Genomic DNA, 19472 nt, shown 5'->3' with positions numbered 1-19472 from the left:
TCTGAGTGGTGGAAGGACAGGCTTCCTAGCTGGACCGCCCAGTAGCAGAAAGCTGTGCTGGAGGAGGGGCAGAAGCTCCCCCCGTGGCCTCCCACCCCACTCGTCCCAGGGTACAGATGCTGCGCAGCTGGGACACAGCACAGACCGCCTGGTGGCGACCTGTCCTTCCTCCTCCCAAAACTGCTGGGGGTGGGGGGGCCTGCATCCATCTCCCAGGCACTGCTCCGAGCTCTTTTATCGCCTTTGGTGCAAATGTCTGGAGACAGGCCTGCAGAGTATTTTCAGCAAAATAAACCCGTCTCCACGTGACGGGATTACAGGCATCTTGACTTTTGTCTTGGTCGTTTATCAAATTCTTGGAATTTTTGTTAAATAAGGAGCACCGATCACCTTTTACCATCAAAGAACCATGCTATATTCACGGCAACACAAAAGGAGACCGGCCCATTGTCCCTGGCAGGGTGGTGCACCGGGTTCGGGGCATCCTTGGGGGTCCTGGCTGGAAATACGGGGTGGGTGCTGGAGAAACAGGCACACAGCTTAGGCCCGTGATCCCCTTCTTGGCATCTGTCCTAGGAAGCACCCAGGGAGGGAATCAACGTCTCAAGGATGCCCCCATCCACCAGAATGAGCAGAGTCTGCTCCTGCCACAGCTGATTGGGATCTAGGACCTGCGTTCCTGAAACCCTATCTCCTACAAGAAAATGGCCAAAAATTCAGGTTCCTGGTCCATTCCAAGTTTCTGGATTAGCACCCCAGCGGGAAAGACGGGAAACCTCTCCTTTTGAGTTCCTTATCTAAGGGAACCATTGCACCTGATAAATTAGGAAGCGTCCACACCAGGGGACCCAGGTCCACTCCGCCTCCCCACCTCCCTCCCCCCACCAATTTAAAAGCTTGATGGAAAAGCAAGATCGTGAGAGAAAGATGGTCCCACTGCACCTCTGCCCCTCAATGCGTCGTGCAAGACTTCCGGCAATCTGTGCTCTGCAACCCCTGGATTTCTGTCGGCCATACTCGAGTTCGTCTTTCTCGTGGCTTTATACTTCTAGAACATTCCGCCCAAGACACAGTTGGTACTCAATAAATGAGCTGAATGAAGGAGCAGAACGAGGGAAGTTACCCACCAGAAAGGTTCCTACACAAGCACAAAATTCTAGATGACACACCCGAGTCCCTACCTCGGGCACCACCCCCCATCAGGATGCCACGAGGGGACGACCCTCCTTCCCTCACTCTTCTTCCTCATCAGCACATCCATGAGGTGCCTTCAGCAGGGGGTTGGGCTGGGGTCCCCGGGGAAGGCTCTGAAAGGGGAGGGGCTGTGAGCCAGCGCTGAGTCACAAAGGGTCCCCGGGCAGGTTTCGGCTAGGGCGAAGGCACTGCCCGAGGGACGACGACTTAATAACAGAACACCCTTCAACTCTTGAGCATTTACAAGGCCCGGAGCACTGAGCTAAGCATGTATCCCTCATTTGATCCCCACGATGATCGTAGGAAGTGACTGCCTCCTAGGATCCCCATTCTACTGATGAGGAAACAAAGGCTCAGAACAGGGAAGCAACCCCAGGGGACACTCCCCTAGTGGTGGGGGTCTACAGCGGCCCTCACCGCCTTCCCCTCCTTGTGTCTGGGTCCTCGGTGCCTGCTCACTCCAGACACACTGGGTCTGGCCTTTTCGAGGACCTCACCAGGCTGCAGGCATCAGGGTGTACCCGTGAAATCATGGGGCACAGGGGTAGATAATGGGGTCAGGGGCAGGAAACCACAGATGGCCAAGAAAGAGGGATGGAGCCCCCCAACCTCGGCATCCCTGGTGCCCAGTGTCCCCGGGCCTGGTCCTCCTCCAGAAGACCCTTCTCTGGCCAGAGAAGCCTGTACCCGGCCGACAGCCCGTGGAGGACGGGCACGGCCAAGGCCGCCCTTGGCCCCAGGATGAATTCCTTGAGGGCTGACGCTGCCAGATGGAGAAGAGGCAGAGTGGCATATGGTATCTGGAGTCGACCTGGAGCCCCCGGCCTCACCCAGACACCCTCCACGGTCCAGCCCCCACCGCACGTGGGCAGTCTTCATGGTGGAGAGGAAGGCAGAGCCCTAGGAGCCCTGAGCTACCCTCTCTCCCAGTGACTGGCAAGGCAGTTCAGGTCCGTGAGGCGCCATGACGATCCCTTGGCGGAGCCCACAGCCCACACTCAGCCCAATTCGTGGGCACGGGAGCCAGGGCTGCTGGGGTTCAGGGCCTAGCTCTGCCACTCACCAGTCATGGGACCTAAGGCAAGTGTGTGTGCCTCATCTGTGCAATGGGTCTAAGGACAGGAACTGCTGTCAGGAGGCTGGGAGGTTTCCGTTTCCACAGCAATGTTCTTAGGGGCGCAGCGGGGCTGCCCAAGACCTTTTTAACTCTGAAGACTACTTCCCTGGCTTTCACACCTCGTCATAATCAGCTGCTACTCCAGACCCTGCCGTGGGCCGAGGTCGCAGGGGAAGCGGTCTCAAATCGGACCAGGACCAACCTTAGGCAGAATGAGGGCACAAAGAGCACGAAGCCCAGACAGGCCCAGAAGCAAGAGAGGCACACCATCCACACTCAGCTTGGGAGCAGGCCAGGGGCCTCCGCCTCTGCATTCCCACCCGTGCGGCCGGGACCTCTCACATTCCAGCCAAGCTGCCGTGCCTTTGCGGGTTTGCAATAAAAATTCCTAGACAGGTAGTCAGGTAGGAGGCCGGCCCCAGGACGAGCAGCAAGAGGGCAAGGGGGCAAGGGCCCTGAGCAATACCCTGTTGGCCAGTGAGGCCAGTGGGGTGAGGGATAGCCTCCTTGCCTTTTCCTCTGGGTCCCCGAGGGGCGGACCCAGACCCGGGACCTGAGGCCTGGGCTCCAGGTGCAGGAAGGTCTTGGAGTCAGTCGGGAGCTCCTTGGGGAGGAGCCTGCCTCACCCCAGCCAGACCCATCCCCTCGAGGGACTCTGATCCCTTAAAGGAGGTTCGATGCTCTTGTCATTCTGGGGTCTTCAAACAGCTCCCTCCACCCCCTGCCACATGCCAACCTCTTTGAAAATACTTGAGATAAAGCACAGGTTCTGCGAAACCCCAAGGCGGACGTGGCAGAACGTCCCCCCATGCCCCGAGGCCGGAGCCTTTCCCAGCAGTGGCCTGGCGGCAGCAGAGAAAAACAACATGGACGGCGCGTACCGAGCCCCCCCCCGCGAGGTCCAGAACTGGGACACACCGAAGTCCTATGCTTCCCTTGCGACCCCCTGTGTCCCCCTACCCCCAGAGCCAAAACTGCGCCTTAGGGAGGCTACGCAGGAAATCACAGATCTAACCTGCAAAGCAACAAACAGTTTCAGGCGCTGCAGGGCAATTAAATTTGGGAGGTTTTTTCCCCATGACCAAAGAAGAACTTCGAGATCTCGGTTAAAACACACACAGAGATCCAGATGACACACAGCTGTGACGGCACCCTCCTGCAAACTGCGTGGGGCGCCCCGAGAATCCAGAGGGGCCAAGGCTTGGCTTCCCACCGCCGGCACTGTCCCGAGAACAAGCGTGGGGCCCTGGCACCTGCCTGGTGCTGCTCCCAGCTCTGTGTGTGGACGAAGGATGGCGGAGCCCCCCTTCATCCCTAATCTCCTGCCCCTGCGGAGGGAACCTTGGGTTCCCTTCCTTTAGAGGACCCTGTGATCCTGCTCTCATTAGAATTGAGCTGACCTTGACCTTCAAGACGGCTGGGTGACCTTGGCAGACCAAAGAGCGAGGTGCCCCCCTTCTGTGGGAGCTTCCATCAGTCTGCAGGTGCTACTGGGGACCCCGAGAAGTCCTTGGCAGGAAAGAGCCTCTTAGAACACAAGTCCAACTAGCCTCCCTGATGTCTGCCGTTTCCAAGTACCCATTAAAGGAATTAAGATTCCTAAAGATTTTAATTTCAAAATTGACATCCTATTCAATGGACTCCCTTTTATTACCTCCTCTTGTCTCAAACAATAACCCTCAGGAAATCGGGGACGTGCTTGTTTCATTTGTCCTAACGTGCTCTTAATGTACATCAGCCTAAGCACCTAACTGCGAAATTTAAAACGCCCATCCTCACGCCATGAACAGCTTGTCACAGGGTACCGGTGTGCCGCAGGCCTGTTGATCTCTCCACACTTACACGGTGGGACAGTTAGGACACCGGTGGCTTCAATAAAATCAGACACAGGTCAATTAACTGTGGGCAAGCGTGCCCTTGGGCAAGTGACTTCTGTCCACCGCACCTCAGTGTGCCGGTCTGAGAAACAGGCCCAGGGACAACGGCTACGCAGGGCATCCATGTGACCTGGTGGCCCACCCCCGGCAGGCATGGGTGACAGCAGGAGGGAACTGAGTTGCCACATTACAGCCCCGGGGAGTCTGAACTCTCCCCAACACAACCATCTGACAAAGCGAGGACTGGGGGCAAAAGGCACCTAAGAGCCACGCCACCATGATTCGGGAGCCGCTCTGCGGCTTCTACTCCTTCGGCAGAGAAGGCTGGCCGGAGACCCGGTGTGCCAGCCCCCACGCTCCCCAGGGAGGCCTGCTCTGACCCCCGACCCACAGCTCCACTCGGAGGCCGGAGCCATCCGTCAGCCGGCAGGAACGCGGCCTCACTGCTGCCGCCTCTGAGTAACCGCCTCCCCCAGACATGATTCATACCTGTCTGGGGTCACCCACATCCTTCTTCCCTGCGAAGGAATGCGTGCCAGGGGAGGCGAGCGGGCGGGCTGGCAGCAGCGGCTGGCGGGGCCGTGCCAGGCGGCGGCAGAGGCGTGGCCCGAGTTGCCTCCAAGGACTCTGCGGCCGCGCTGAGTGCCCCACTGGCCATGGCTGGACAGACAGACATCTGGGTCTCGCATTCCCACGTCTGAGGCCCAGATCCGGGTTACAAAAGCTTTTCCCCGGGAAGGCAGCTGGCATTCCACCCGGATACAGTGATTCCCCTGGGTCCAGCGTGCCCCACCCCCCCGCCAAACCTCCTCCCCACTGGGGAACACTACACACAAACAGCAAGGCCTCACCACGCGATGGGTCTCTGAGTCGGCAGACTGAGTGAGAAAAGCCAAACAAGAGGGAACACAGAGCGTGATTTCATGTATGTTGAGCCCTCCACTAGGAAGGGCTGGCCCTGCCTGCTCCAGCGGACGGGCACAAACCAAAAAGGGGCACAGGGACCTGTCCAAGGACGGGAGGTTCTACGTCTCAGTCTGGACAGGTGTCCCATATACACGTTTGCCAAAACTCATCACAGTAGACGCTACACCCATGTGCTTTGTGTCTGTAAATGACACCTCAATTCGACACATTGGAGCTGGGACAACACGGGTGTCAGGGGAAGGCGAACAACTCAAGGGAAGAGAAGGGACAGCGGGTGATGTATGACCGGCTCTTCCTTCTCACAAAGCCCTAGGTTTGATAATGCCCATTTGGCAGAGAAGAAAACTGACCAGAGGAGACGGCAGAGCAGAAGGAGCATGGGCTCCTCCAGGGCATCAAGGACAAGAAAACCTCCTGTCCAGAAAGAACACTCTGCCTTCAACTGGGGGCTGTCTCCGCCTGTTGTCTCCCCCTCTGCCCCTTGTGCCAAAAAACCTTTGCAAAAAAGCAAGGTGCCACTTCCGTTGAAGGAGAGCCTTGCACGGGTCGCCAAAAACCCAGAAGGCAAAGGTTAGGGGCAGCTCCAGCTGCAGACATCGGGAGCAGAAAAAGCAGCCACGATGCCGAGCGCCCACCGTGATCATGGGAATCCCTCCGACTCCGAGGCTGGCTGGAGGCCTCAGGGGTCACTCAGCCGTTCTGAGCACCCGGTCTGGAACACAGCACACAGAGAAGCCCCATGCTCGAAGGCAAGGCCGCCCGGCTTCCCGCCGCTGCCTCCAGGAGGGACGCCCATGAGTGGGAGCACCATCCCAGTACACCCAGAGTCCCCCTGGTGCGAGGTCTCCTGGGGATTACAACGGGATCAGAAGCAGGCCTCCACCAGTCACAGAAGGGCTCTGGGCTGAAGGCTGGCCCGGATTTTCTTGTCCCGCCCCCTGCACCTCGGCTGAGCTGCGGCCACACGGAATCACCCGGAGGGTTCAGCGTCCCGGCGTCCTGCCCTGTCCCCAGCAATTGGCTCGGGGTGCCCCTAAGTATCGGGCTTGCGAGCCCCCAGGTGGCCTTCCCGGGGAGCCGGCACCGGGACCCGCTGAGTGCAGAGGGGCTGGAGGAATGCCTTCAGCTGTGAGATTCACTACGGCTTCTCCGCCTGCTCCCAGGAGCCCAGGCCCGCCCGGCACCCCACAGGCCATGGCAAACCCTCTCTCCGTTCAGCTGCAGCTCAAGGCTGGTGCCGGACAAATTCCTGCTCTCTCAGGCTTGAGTCCCAGGCACCGCCACCAGGTGACCCTTCCAAGAAGGGGTTTGGAGAAGGCTGAAGGACGCAGCTGCAGATGCCAGAGAGACCACGCCCTTGCGGGGGGGACAGGTGGTTCTGAAGTTTAGGGGATGGTGGGCAGAGCACAGGTGCTTTGCTCCTCGTGACCTCCCACACCATGGCATATGACCTAGCTCCGCCTTTTCAAGCCAGGCTATGGAAAGCCACAACCTCACTGTGGGCAAACACCAAGGAAACGACCAGCTAGACGAAGTTGCTGGGTGCCAGCTGCCCACTCTCTGGACACTGCCTGCTTCCTAGCCTCTCCCCTTCCTTGTTCTTCCCAAGCACCATGCCCCACTGGCCTGAGTCTATTCTGGGGAATGGGTCCAGAGCTCATTCTCGCTAGAGTGTAAAGGAATGCTGCGGTGTGCTTAGGGTAGGGCTCAAGATATCCAGGGCAAAGAGGCTGCGGAGGTAAGTGGAGGCTCTGGTGACATGTAGGCTCGTGACCGTGATTTTAAAGACAAAGGAACAGGATGTTAAGGAACAGGATGGATCTTCCTGCGGATCTCACCTTGCAGAAACGGGGAGGTCTGGGAGGGACCCAAGCCTGAGAGCTGAAGGCCGGTGGCTGGGGCACTGCAGGGTGGCGGCACATTCCTAAAACTCCTAGAAGGGACTGCCCTGACTCGTTTCCTAGCTCGGAGGGAGACCCACAGCCCTCACGCCTCTCCCCGCTGGGCTGCCCTGTGAGGACGGCGCTCTGTTGAGCCTCCTCGGAGCCCCGACTGGGAGTGGGCACGGGAGCACCACCTCGGGGACGGTCTGACCCCAGCAAGAGTGGACGCTTGCGACAGATGAGCAGTGTCTGTCCCGGGCGGGAAGGGCAGCGCGGGACCGCCGGCCACACGCTCATCCCGGACCCCCGCCCGGGAACGTGCAAAACCGATCAATAAACACGGGCTGGGGTCCCTCTATATGAAGGGTCCCAGGAGCTGGGGAGTCACACATTCACGAATCAGTCGTCATTCAGTGACGCAGACGGCAGGATCCGGCGGAGTGAGTTAGACAGCGAGTCACCGGAGAAAGCGGACTGCGGGGAGAAACACCGGTCAACTACATGGAGGCAAGTGCCGGGCTACACGCTTGCAGGCAGGGACTGGCTTTACATGACGACTGCGAGCTGGACTCGCCACCCACCTCTGCGCCGTCCGATCAGCTTCGAGATGCGAGGGTAGCGACAATTTTATGTAGGGCCACCAGGAAGTAATAAAATTAGGCAAAATGAGCCGTTCCACGTGTAAGTCCTCACCCTTGGCGGAGTAATGAAAGGCCTGGCAACTGCAAACATCTAATAATGGTCATCATTAGGAAAATCGAGGGGCTGGTGGCGAATGGCTGCTGACTCTTAAACCTGGACATTGAAACCGTTCCGTGATGGACCCCCAGTCAATGGAGTTTGTTGTTGTTGTTGTTTTTAAGGATTTTATTTATCTGACAGAGATCACAAGCAGGCAGAGAGGCGGGCAGGGGTGGGGGGAGGGGAAGCAGGCTCCCCGCCAAGCAGACAGCCCGATTCAGGGCTCGATCCCAGGACCCTGAGATCATGACCTGAGCCAAAGGCAGAGGCTTAACCCACTGAGCCACCCAGGCGCCCCTGTTGTTGCTGTTTTAGAAGGCAACATTCTCTGCATCCGTGCCTTTTCGACCACAAACTCTGCTCCAAGACGCCAACGGGGGCGTCCCTACATGCCAGCCTGCTCAGGAACCGGGATCCCGAAACACGGGCAAGATGCACCGGAGACAGGAGCGTATTTAGCCGTGAGCTGTCGTAACGATCACCAGCGGCAAACGGAGTGGCGTTTAGACGGCCTGTTGGTGTTACTTAATCGGTGACATTCACCAACGTAATCGACACTCTCTCCATCATCTCAATATACCCACTTCTTCCTCCCATACCATAAACAGATTAGAAAAAATAGTTTCCTGCTATGGCCGTGACCCCACAGGCTGCCAAGCTCAGCCTGGTGTGAATCACTCGGGGCTCACCGCGACGGCGTTCTCCAATGACTGAATGATAACGGGCGCCACAGACACCAATAAATGAATCACGCCTTCCGCAAGACCAAACCTTTGGCTTTTACAGACACCAATTACAAAGTAGAGAGAAAAGAACAAAGAAATTACTCAGGGTGTTTGCGCAAAGTTGATTCATAGGTTTACAGAATTATTACCGACTAAATTGTTTTTAGGAAGGCAATTAGAGCTATGACCAGCTCCAGCCCAGCACCAGCCTATGGACGTGGGAATTTGCAAGATGGGGTGGGGCGGCCACCAAAGTCTTACAGGGCTCCAGGAACCTCACTTTCTACTGTCTCCTGGCGGGTTCCTTAAGACGTTTGTGAAATCCTTAAAACATGCAGCCACAGAAGCCATGCAGAAGAAGGCACATACGCACATCGTTTCAGTGAAAATCTTGGTTTTCACTTTTATTTTTCCTTCTCGAAGTGTAGCACCCACAGAAGAACACAGAGCTGTGACCAGGGTTTTGAAACACATCGTCCACAATAACCAAATGCTCCCACGATTTCTCCACGCACAGCAACAGCAGGGGGTTCAGATCAAAGCTATGTTACCTACTATAAAACTTGAGGTGATGAAGAAAGAGCGTTCACGGTGGTCACATGCAAATTCTGAGTTTGTCTAACGAAGTGTGACCTCTGAGATGAATCACCCCCACAGGCCTCGGGTTGAACCTTGCTGGCCAGGCTTCCTGGACAAGCTTCTACAAAGGGGAAAGCTTCCTCATCAGGGATATCAGATCCTTGTGGGAATAAAACTGAGCTTACACCAGGCTTGGGCTCTCGGGCAGCAGCCCCTCTTACCAGCAGCTGCCCGGACCGTCACGGGCAAAGCCAGCAAGTGCCCCGGGCAAAGCCAGCCCCTGGCAGTGACCAGGTAACGAGGGCCACTGGGACAGAATACCTCTTTTGAGAAAGAGCAGTCTGCTTTCCCCCCAAATTTCCTGGAAATCTGATTCAGCTCCCCGCTTCTCTTTCTGGAACCCTGGGCAAAGGCAGGGGAAGGCTCAGGGCTCAGTCCTGGGCACACCTGGTGGGAGGCAGGTCCCCACAGTGGCCTCCCGTCAAGGGGCCTTAAAAAAGCCACCCCAGGGCTCCTGGGTGGCTCAGTGGGTTAAGCCGCTGCCTTCGGCTCAGGTCATAATCTCAGGGTCCTGGGATCAAGTCCCACATCGGGTTCTCTGCTCAGCAGGGGGCCTGCTTCCCTTCCTCTCTCTCTGCCTGCTTCTCTGTCTACTTGTGATCTCTCTGTCAAATAAATAAATAAGATCTTGGGCGCCTGGGTGGCTCAGTTGGTTATGCGACTGCCTTCAGCTCAGGTCATGATCCTGGAGTCCCGGGATCGAGTCCCGCATCGGGCTCCCAGCTCCACGGGGAGTCTGCTTCTCCCTCTGACCCTCTCCTCGCTCATGCTCTCTCTCACTGTCTCTCTCTCTCTCAAATAAATAAATAAAATGTTTAAAAAATAAATAAATAAATAAATAAATAAATAAAATCTTTAAAAAAAAAAAAAAAAAAAAAAAGCCACCCCAGCTTGGTGGGTGAAACGCAAGCGTTTTAAAACATTCTACGTATTTTACATCATAAAGTATCTATGTGTCTTTCAAATATTCAAAAATACATGGCTTCATATTTTACTTTTTCAAGACTTTACTTATTTATTTGAGAGAGAGAGAGAGAGAGAGAACCCACGGGGCCGCGGGGAGAAGCAGGTTCCCGCTGAGCAGGGAGCCTGATGCAGGACTCGATCGCAGAACCCTGAGATCATGACCAGAGCCAAAGGCAGACATATAACCCAGTAAGCCACCCAGGCGCCCTGGTTTTGTATTTTAAAGCACATATTTCGGGGGACGCCTGGGTGGCTCAGCTGGTTAAGCAGCTGCCTTTGGCTCAGGTCATGATCCCAGCGTCCTGGGATCGAGTCCCACATCGGGCTCCTTGTTCTGTGGGGAGCCTGCTTCTCCCTCTGCCTCTGCCTGCCACTCTGTCTGCCTGTGCTCGCTCTCTCTCTCTCTGACAAATAAATAAATAAAATCTTTAAAAAAAAAATAAAGCACATATTTCTGTATTCCTAACCACTGACATCAAACAAATCCACGGCTGGATTTGTCACTTTTACCCTCCCCCAAAGCCACGGATGGAAACATCATCTCCTGGAGAACTCAGGACCAACAGAGACTCTCCTGGCCCGAAACCTCCGTGACTGGGATCCAGGGCTCCCCGTCGGTCTCGGGGGCAGGCGAGGAACACGTCAATCCACTCATCCGCCAACCAGTTCACTGTGTACTGAGCATCTACTCTGGGCCAAGAGCACACACAAGCTGTACCAGGACTCAGCATGTCTGCCCCCGTCCCCATCTCCACCGAAGTCCCCCACGGGGGACAGAAGATACGGGACAACTTCTCCAAACTTAAAGGCAAGGTGGGGTCTTGAACCTGTGCGACTGTTCGGAGGTATAGGTTGTGTCTGTCTGTCCAGCCCGGGGGGGGCCCCCGGCGCTGCCTACGGTCTTGGAGAACTGGAACGGGCAGGTGCTTCTAGGGCACGGAGCAGCCTTCAGGGCGCGGACAGCCAGCGCCTAGAAGCCAGAAGCAAACTTCATCCAGCATCCAGATCCCAGGGCCACTGGGGACTTTACGCTTGCTACCAAATAATTAAAACTCTTCAGCTAGCAGAGCTATTTCCTAAACCCGCTGAAACGATACTCATTGATTTTGGTTACAGTACGTCTGAAGGGAAAGAAACTCAGCCTCCACGGTCCCCGAGGCTCAGGACACGCTTGCTAGGCACTGAGGGCGCTGACTTGAAGCCAAGTGACCCACCCCTTCTTCTTCCCGCCCCTGAACCCACTGGAAAACACACATGTATCAGAATCTGCCGCAACATCAGAAGATCCCATTACCCGATACCTCCCCGGTGAGTCATGGAAGCCACCCCAGCTCCTGTCAACACGTGGCATCTCACCGTCACCTCAGAGTGAACGCCAGCTCCACTCGGGGGTGACACCAGGTGGGGGAAGAGCCCCCCAAACACTCCAGGCCTGAAGCAGGTGTGCGCAGAAAAGAACGGCCCTACAAATTCTCCCTGTGGGGTTGGGACCCGGAGGTGGCTATCCCTTCTTGTCATTTCCATACTCTAAGCATTAAGGGAATTGGAAGGAAGACCTTGACCTCCCAGGACAAGTCCGGCTGAAGCAGGACAGGCATGTCTGGCCTTGGACGTTTCCAGAAGTGATGGTGGCCAGAGATGAAGGCACCATTCCCCGTCCCCCAGACAGTGGAAACTTCCTTGATCCCTTGCAAATATGAGTTTATGCCAGGGGGGCCTTTCAGTGTCCAGGCCTCGGTCCAGCCCACCTACGAAGTGGCTGCTGGTCTTCCCTCCATTTTATGGGGGTGCTGCTGGAGGCTCGGGAAGGGGGCAGCCCATGTCCTCAAAAGATGGTTTTCAGAGTCTGTATCTTGACTGCGTCTCGCCCCATCTGGACTCTTCTTCCAGCCTGCCCACACGCCCTGCCCAGGCCCCCTTCCTTCCTGCCTCATCCACGTGCAGGGTCTCTAAGGGCTCAGGGGACATACCGAGCAAAACGGGCACGGTAGCTAACGCTTCCGTGTCTGGTGACCAGAAGCGACACAAGCGACAGTGAATTACGTAATACCCAACACAACCTGACAGGTGTGACAGGAGAGACCCCCCTCCCCCCGGCAGTGCTCCTGGAGCCCAAACAGGATGACGGGTCTGGGAGCCTCCCCGAGGGAGGATTTGAAAGTGGCCTCATTTCCGTTCCCCCCGCCGCCCCCTTCCTGGAATAAACTTTTTGTGTCTAGTCCCTAGAAGGGCAGCTCCCCGAGGGCAGGGTTCTGTCTGTGGGGTCCTGGCATTCTGCAGCACAGTCCCGACTGAATGGCTGGGTGCCCCCTTCTTGACCCAGACGGCCAGGGGGACATCAGCGTAAGGAGGACAGATCTGGTCCCTCCGGGAAGAGCCATGGGCCGTTCAGCAATCTTCTACCCCAGCATCTGAAGGTGGGGGTACTAGGGCTGCAGAAATAGATGCCAGCTCCTCGCACCGCCTGTAAGGGACACCCATCTGGGGGACACCGTGAGAATAGAAGACAGCCGTTGTGCTGCCAGAGTGCAAAGGCCCCGACTGCGAGATCCATGAGCATTCTTCCCTTGCAAACGGCGCAACGTGGGCTTGCAATCCTGGGGCGAAAACTAAACGACCATGGCCATGTTGAGTCTCGTAAAGATAAGGCTGGGACTCGGGGACTCGATGTGGTGTCATGGGGAAGAAATCTTGGGAGCACAAGTGTGGGGCCAGGGAGCTTAGGTTCCTGGCTGTGCCACCTGGGGCAGGTCTCTTACCCCCTCTGGACCCTTTCCTCACGCACCACCCCCCCCAAATCTGCAAATCGGTGATAGCAACAGCTCTCTCACAGAGCTGTTTTGGAGACTGAGAAAAATGCGTCACTATACCCCTGGCACGTAATAAGTTCTCCATATCCAACTAAGAAAGGGAGTGGCAGCAAAAATCCATCAGTCACCCTGGAAACAGAAGAGAAAAGCCACGCTGGGGCTCTGGGAAGGCCTGGGGATACCCCAACGCTTTCCAGGCCCATCCCGGGGCACTGAAGCCCCCGCTCTTGTCCGAAAACTGTTCTGGGACTTTTCCTCCCAGCTCGGTGACAGAGGCTTCCACCAGCACCCGACAAGGCCCCGACGGAGACCCAGGGGCGTCACAGTTTGGCTCTGTCGTGTCACTCGAAGGGAAAGTGAGGTTGACTGTCAATGCTCCAAGTTGTCATGGCTACAGGAAGGGGTGCAGCCCACCTCGGGGAGGGGGTTAGGCCAGCCCGTGAAGAAGAAGGTGCTCGGAGAAGCCAAGCAGAAGACATGCACCCCACCCCACCCCACCCCACCCGCCGGGAAAACAAAGATCACTGTCTTACTCTGATGGTTCACAGCCTGTCTAGACTCACTTGTTAAAAACGGAAATTAATTTTCAAAACATGGGAGCCTCAGACCATCCCTCGTTTCTGGGCTTTGTGCTCCGCGTCTTCCTCGGCAGGGAACCTAGTGGCATGTCTGGATGTCAGGGTGCTCCTGCCTTTGTGCCTGCCAGGCCCACCCAGCCCCCCGGCCTCCGAAGCTGGCAGTGGACTGCGGGAACCCAAGGGGGTCCCTCCGGCCAGCTCTGAGGTGGGCCTGGCAGGGACAAGGGAAGGAAAATATTCAAGTCCCTCCACCTTCAAGGTCACGGTTCCCACACATGCCTGTTTATTCCAACATCCCCTCTACTGCCAGCACCCCAGCCCCAAGATGGGGAAACCTTCCTCTGATGCAGGTCTCCTCCTCTGGCAGTGGCCGCCAGGGGACAGGACGAAGTGGACAGTTGAGACGAGTCCTCTCCCCGCTGTCACCACCAAGCCCCATGATCACAGAGCTGTGGAGACACCAGGCCACACTCCACGAGAATAACCTTGGCAGAGGCACAGCCCCCCCACCCCCAGCACCCAGGAACTGCTATTACCCCACTTTCCACTCCGACCCCAAGACAGCCAGGATGTTCTGGAGCCAGGCTGAGCCTCCATCTCCCCACCTCCCATCACACGCTTGACCTACCGCAACCCTCGGAGAGATCACGTCTGGGGACCGGTGTCATGGGGCCCTTGAAGCAAAAGGAGAAAAGAATTGCCAGTCCTTAAACGCCAAGAGTTTTGTATCAACATCCAGACATCCGGGTCCCTGAAGTGGACAGGTCTGGCCACAAAGGGCTCGCGTGGTGGCCACCCCCTTAGGCAGCACTCACGGCCCCGGATCTCCGCAGCCCACCCACCCTGAGGCACACCTCCCCAGCCGCAGCACAGTGTCATCCTCCTGGCTCCCTGGCGCAGAGTGGGGCGGGCAGGCAAGCACACAGGGCCTAACCATGCGCTGGCACGCGCGTGTGTGCGTACACACACGTGTGCATGCACGTGGGTACATGACACCTTTTAAGAAGCACAAAGCAAGGCCCTGGGCTTTGACCGCTTCCTCAGCACGTGCACCACACAAGCACCCCGGCTGGCGGGAGCTCGGCCTCCCAACTCTCGCTGGTTAAGAGTTTCTTCTCTGTGGGAAGGACCCCAGACCGTGAGTCACCCGCAGACTTGGTCTCTGGGTGGTAAGAACCCGAAGAGGAAAAGCCACGCAGCCCCTCCAGTTTGGGCCCTATCCGTCGTAAGCTCCTCTCTGTCACGGTTTTACGTGTTAAGCACTGCGCAAACTAGAAGGCTGATGTGTCCCGGGGCCCGGATGCGGTGCGACCAGATACCAGCGCCCCGGAGCAGGCAGGTCTGGGGCTGCTACGGGACACGTGCACCTGTTGTCCTGTCAAAGTGGCGGCCACCCTGACCCTCCCCAATGGCCTCCACTCCGGGGCAGCTGTGCACACCACTCTGTTTCCCTCCTCCTTCCAAGGGAGAGTGAGTGCATCAATTTGCACAATGTAAAGGGCAGGTTGTGTGTGCCCACGCAGGAGCAATCACTTACTCTCTGCCTTGACAAGCCCTAAGCTTGGCCCTGACCCTGGGCCACGCTGGGTGGTGTGGCTGGCTTACCCCAGACCTCCTGGGGAGCTGTGGCCAACTGTCTGACCTGAGATCCAGTCCAGGATTTGCACCTCAACCTAAAACCCAGACAGTCAGAAAACATGTGGGTTAAAAGTCCGCGCTCCAAGGGCCCACAGGGGAAATAGCTCAAGCTAGACGGCCGTAGTTTCAACCAAATCCTGAAATACAAGCTTGCACAGTGCCTGAGTCTCTCCTCCGAATAAATGCAAATCCAAGATGAAAACCGGGAAGCTCCTCAGGACAGAGCCCCCATCCTTCCTGTGCGGCACACAGCAGGCACTCAAGAAAGGCCAAGGGAGTGAATGACAGGCAGGCGCCAACTCTGAGCACCACCACGGGCCTTCACTGGGGCTGATCTCTGGAGGAGATGGACTGCCCAACTCCCTTCCGCCCTCAGGCCCCCGGAGAAGTAACCGACTAAAACAGCAGTTCTCAGCCAAGCCAAGGATATCAGGCGAGGTCCGGAGGCATTTTGGGTGTTACAACTTGGCAGGGGAGCAGAAGCCTACTCTAACAGGCACCTAGTAGGCAAAAGGCCAGGGAAGCTCCTAAGTGTCCAGCAACCCCCACAGCCTCCCCCTCCCTCCCCACAAGGAGGTCCTTGTCCCTTGGGTGAAATGCCTGGGTTTGAGACACGGGGCACCGGGTGTGCCGGGCGTTTCTGCAAGCTCAGTCTGTAGTGTTTGGGGGTATCTGTCTGGAATTGGGTGGCGAGGAGGAATCAGAGGCTCAGTGACATTAGTGGAATCAGAGGCTCAGTGACATTAGTGGTGGTAAGAAAGAGAACAGCCACCAGAGATACTGGCCACAGGGGTCCGGGGGGGGCCGAGCAGGGTGCTGCCCGGGGTCCTCCAGATATGCAGCCTGACAGCAGAATGGCCCAAGTCAGTCTGTCCAGGCAGAGGCGGCATCCACCTGCCTGCCGCCCAAAAGCCTCAAGCCGAAGCTGGAGGAGAAGGGCAGGGGCTAATTTCTAAGAGAGAGAGACCTCTAAAGAGGTCAACAAGAATGCCAAGAAACACGCAGGCCAGCAGGAACCCTGTTCTGAAAAGCCTGGCCTACTCCCTACTGTCAGCTTGGTGAGCTGTCCCTGGAGCCACCTGTCTTTCACCCCAGGACCCCTGGCTTGTTTAAATAACAGCTTATTTTTCTGTGGGGGCATCCTGGGAACAGTGAACCCCCATCAGAGAGCGTCCCTCACCCCTTGACTCTCAGAGACAACTGACATCCCCGGAGGGTGTGGAGGGTGCGGAGGGTGCAGGGAGTATCTTGAACCTGGCTTCCTTGGAGAGATCCCGGTCCCCACACTTCCAAGTGTGACACTGGGGGATGCTGCTGATTTCCGGCCCTCGGGTTCAAGGAACCTTCTGCGGGGCCCAAGTTCTAAATTAAAGAGACAGAATGTGTACTTCCTGAGAAATAACTCTGGGTGTGGGTCCAGGGTGCGCTGGGGACCGAGGGCAAAGCTTTCCATTACCACCTTCCTTCATTTATAAAGCCTGAGCTGGCCAAGGCTCCACCCAGCTCTGAGAGCTGGGGCACCTGAACGCCACACCAGGGACCCAGTGCTGCTGGGGGGAGGGGAGGAGAACCGCTTCTGGTCCTGGAGCCTCCAGCCAGACTTTGGAGGGCAGAGACCCCATCTTGAAAGCTGGTAGAATTTTCGATTTCAACCGTCAGGGTCTCATCCTTCAGATGAGGAAACTAAGACAGCTTAAGGAACCAAGTACCAGGGGCCACTGGGACACGACCCTGCAGCCCAGCTCCAAATCCATCTTTGACGTTCCGCATGCAGACAACCCCCAGTCTGCATCACGTGAAATGTGGCCTTCCTTCCGCACTTCAAATTTTCTTCCCCATCTTTTTGTATAAAGAAACTCCAGGCCTTCAGGCTTCCTCACCAGAGCCTTTCGCGGAAATCTGATTAGCACTTGCAACAAACTGTTACATTATACCTGCATTTTAAAGATTGCTTCCCTTCCTGCCCTGGGCTTTCTTCCAGTAAGCAGGGGGCCGTGTGTAAAAAATACACTGTGCATGGTGAGTCACGTACCACGCTGGGGCCGGCTGGAGCAGGCCAGGGTTCCAGGTGCTAACCTCGAGGGTCCTGCTCAGACGCGCCACTGGGGGAAGCACACGGGTTGAAGGCAATGGGTTTAACACCCTGGTGTCAGCCAGAACATCATCAGGGCTGAAGGGACAGGAATAAGAATGATTTTTTTTTTTTTTAAACATCCTGAACACAAAGGAAGGACAAGAGCAAAATGCCCATGCCCAGTCCTCACAATGGTTAAGTTCGACACAACAGCGTGGAACCCTGGGGTGGGGGGTTCCCCTAAGGCAACTTTACAGAAGGGGGGAAATGAGGCGCCAAGAGTCCTTCACCAGCAATCCATTCACTGAGGAGGCCCTCTCCAAACATGTGCGAACATATTTTAATAATATCCTCATGCATTTCATTAGCCTCCTGAGTTCACAAAGGGCCTTTGGGAAGCAATCTGGTTTAATGCAACTCAGTTCCGCAAACGGTGACTCTGGGCAGGTTCTCCTGGCACCTCGCTGGCCTGGCATGGGGCGGTCTGGGGAGTGGGGGTTGGGGGGGGAACCAGGCTTTCAATTCCGGGACTGGAGGGAGCGGGGGCACTCATGGATGGAAAGACCCACCACCAAAGCGGGCCAGCCTGCCCCAGCAGGGCCAGTCATGGGTTATTTTTACCTCTTGTGCCTCACTGTACAAGCTCAGGGGCCACAAACTGTGGCAGCCGCCTGCGGAAACTGGCTTATGAGTCACCCAGTGACTGCCCTGCTCCATGGTGGCCGCCTCTGACTCCTGGTCCCAGCTGGAAGAAGGCTGGCCCTTGCAAGAAGGGCTGTGTGCTCCCGTGCCTCAGGTGCTTAGAGACGAGGGTAGGGACACTGAAGCCCCGAGAGGCAAGAGGTCCCCAAAAGGATGGGCTGGGGGAAGGGATACAGGCCGAAGGCCGTCTACACAACCTAACCTCCACCTGAGTGGGCAAATGCATGGCGGAAGTCAAGGCTGATTTGTCTCAAGTTCTGGATGTACAGGACGACTTGGTGCAAGCTTCCAACACCCCCTCCCCACCCTCGATCTACCTCCACCTTTCAGGGCAAGGCAGTCCCAAACACAGACAGCCCCAAACTTTGACTCATTTGTAACCAAGGTCCCAGCCAGGCTGAGCCAAGCTGTCCAGACAGAGGCTATTTATAGGTGCCTCGGGGACACAGACACACAATGAGACACACACTCGGGATCCACCTTCAGCCAGACCCACCAGCGCTGAGCCCTGAATGCAGACACCGGACACCAATGGTCCCCAAACCTCCAAAGCAAGGCACACAGTCTAAAGAGACACCAGACGCGGACACGGGCAAGACGCAGGAAGACTACATACTCCCGGGACAGACTGCGACCCAGACACACAGACACAGAGAGAGACACGGAGACGCGCCAGACCCAGACAGAGACACACAGACACGCACACTCCACAGATGCAAGGAGACCCACTCACACAGACCGAGACAGAAGCGCCACGCACACTCCAGACACACACTCCGGGCCCCAGACACCCCGCAGGCCAGACAGTGTCTCACACGCCCGCCACCCCCCTTCCCCCAGCCGAAGTTGATAAAGAGCCGGCCTAATTGCTCCATCGAGACTGCCCCTTAGGGAAATAAAATGGAAACTTCACGGTTTCGACCGCCCCAGACCTCCCGCGCCGGGCGCCCCGCCGCCCTCCGCGCCGCTCGGCCCCGGGTCCGAGTCCCAGCGGGCGGGGCGCGGGCAGCGGGGGCCGTGCCAGGCTCGCCGCGCCGCGGGACAAAGCCGGGCCGGCCGCCAGCTGCCGCGAGCCAGGAGGGCGCGCCCGGGGCGCAGGGCGCACGGCCCGAGGGGGCGCGCACGGCCCGGGCCCCCGCCCGCAGCTGCGCGGGGACTCGGGGTCCGAGCCCGACGGGGCCTCAGGGGAGGGGGGCGCGGGGGTCACTCACTGATCTCCATGCTCTGGAACAAAGAGCGTTTGCAGTTGCACGTGCAGGAGACATTGGGCTGCCCGGCGGCGAGGGCGGCGGTGCTGTTGACCCCCATCAAGCGGTGCATGGACGGCGCGGCGTCTCGGCGCGGGGCGCAGGGGGCACGGGGGCGGCCGGGGGGGGTTCCGGCCGGCGCCCGGCGCTGGGGCCCCGCATACAGGAGGCTCGCGGCGGGGAAGGCGCACCCCGGCTCTCCGGGCTCGGGGCGCCGCCAAGTTCCCGGGGCGCTGCGGGACTCAGTGCGCGGGGCCGCGCTCCCCTGCGCCCCCCGGCCGCCCCTCGGCAGCCCCGGGGGCGTCGGGAGTGCCCGCGGGTGGCGTCCGGGAAATGGGCTGGCAGCCGGGGCGC

General features: G+C 57.7%; 1 protein-coding gene across 2 annotated transcripts in view; it reads right to left on the bottom strand.

The window, feature by feature from the left end:
• Window positions 1–19192, bottom strand: part of LOC111141456 (prostate transmembrane protein, androgen induced 1) — a 54625-nt gene extending 35433 nt beyond the window's left edge. For both annotated transcript variants that reach the window (XM_022494031.1, XM_022494033.1), the window contains exon 1: window positions 19083–19192. In XM_022494031.1, coding sequence (XP_022349739.1) covers window positions 19083–19191 — 109 coding nt within the window. In that variant the 5' untranslated portion in view covers window position 19192. The remainder of the gene's footprint in view (window positions 1–19082) is intronic.
• Between the last annotated feature and the right edge of the window lie 280 nt (window positions 19193–19472).

The sequence above is a fragment of the Enhydra lutris genome, unplaced genomic scaffold (genome assembly GCF_002288905.1).
Source record: "Enhydra lutris kenyoni isolate GAN:26980312 unplaced genomic scaffold, ASM228890v2 scaffoldscaffold6, whole genome shotgun sequence".
Lineage (NCBI taxonomy): Eukaryota > Metazoa > Chordata > Mammalia > Carnivora > Mustelidae > Enhydra > Enhydra lutris.
Note: the sequence above shows the minus strand (reverse complement) of the source record. Positions and strands in the feature narration are given on the sequence as shown.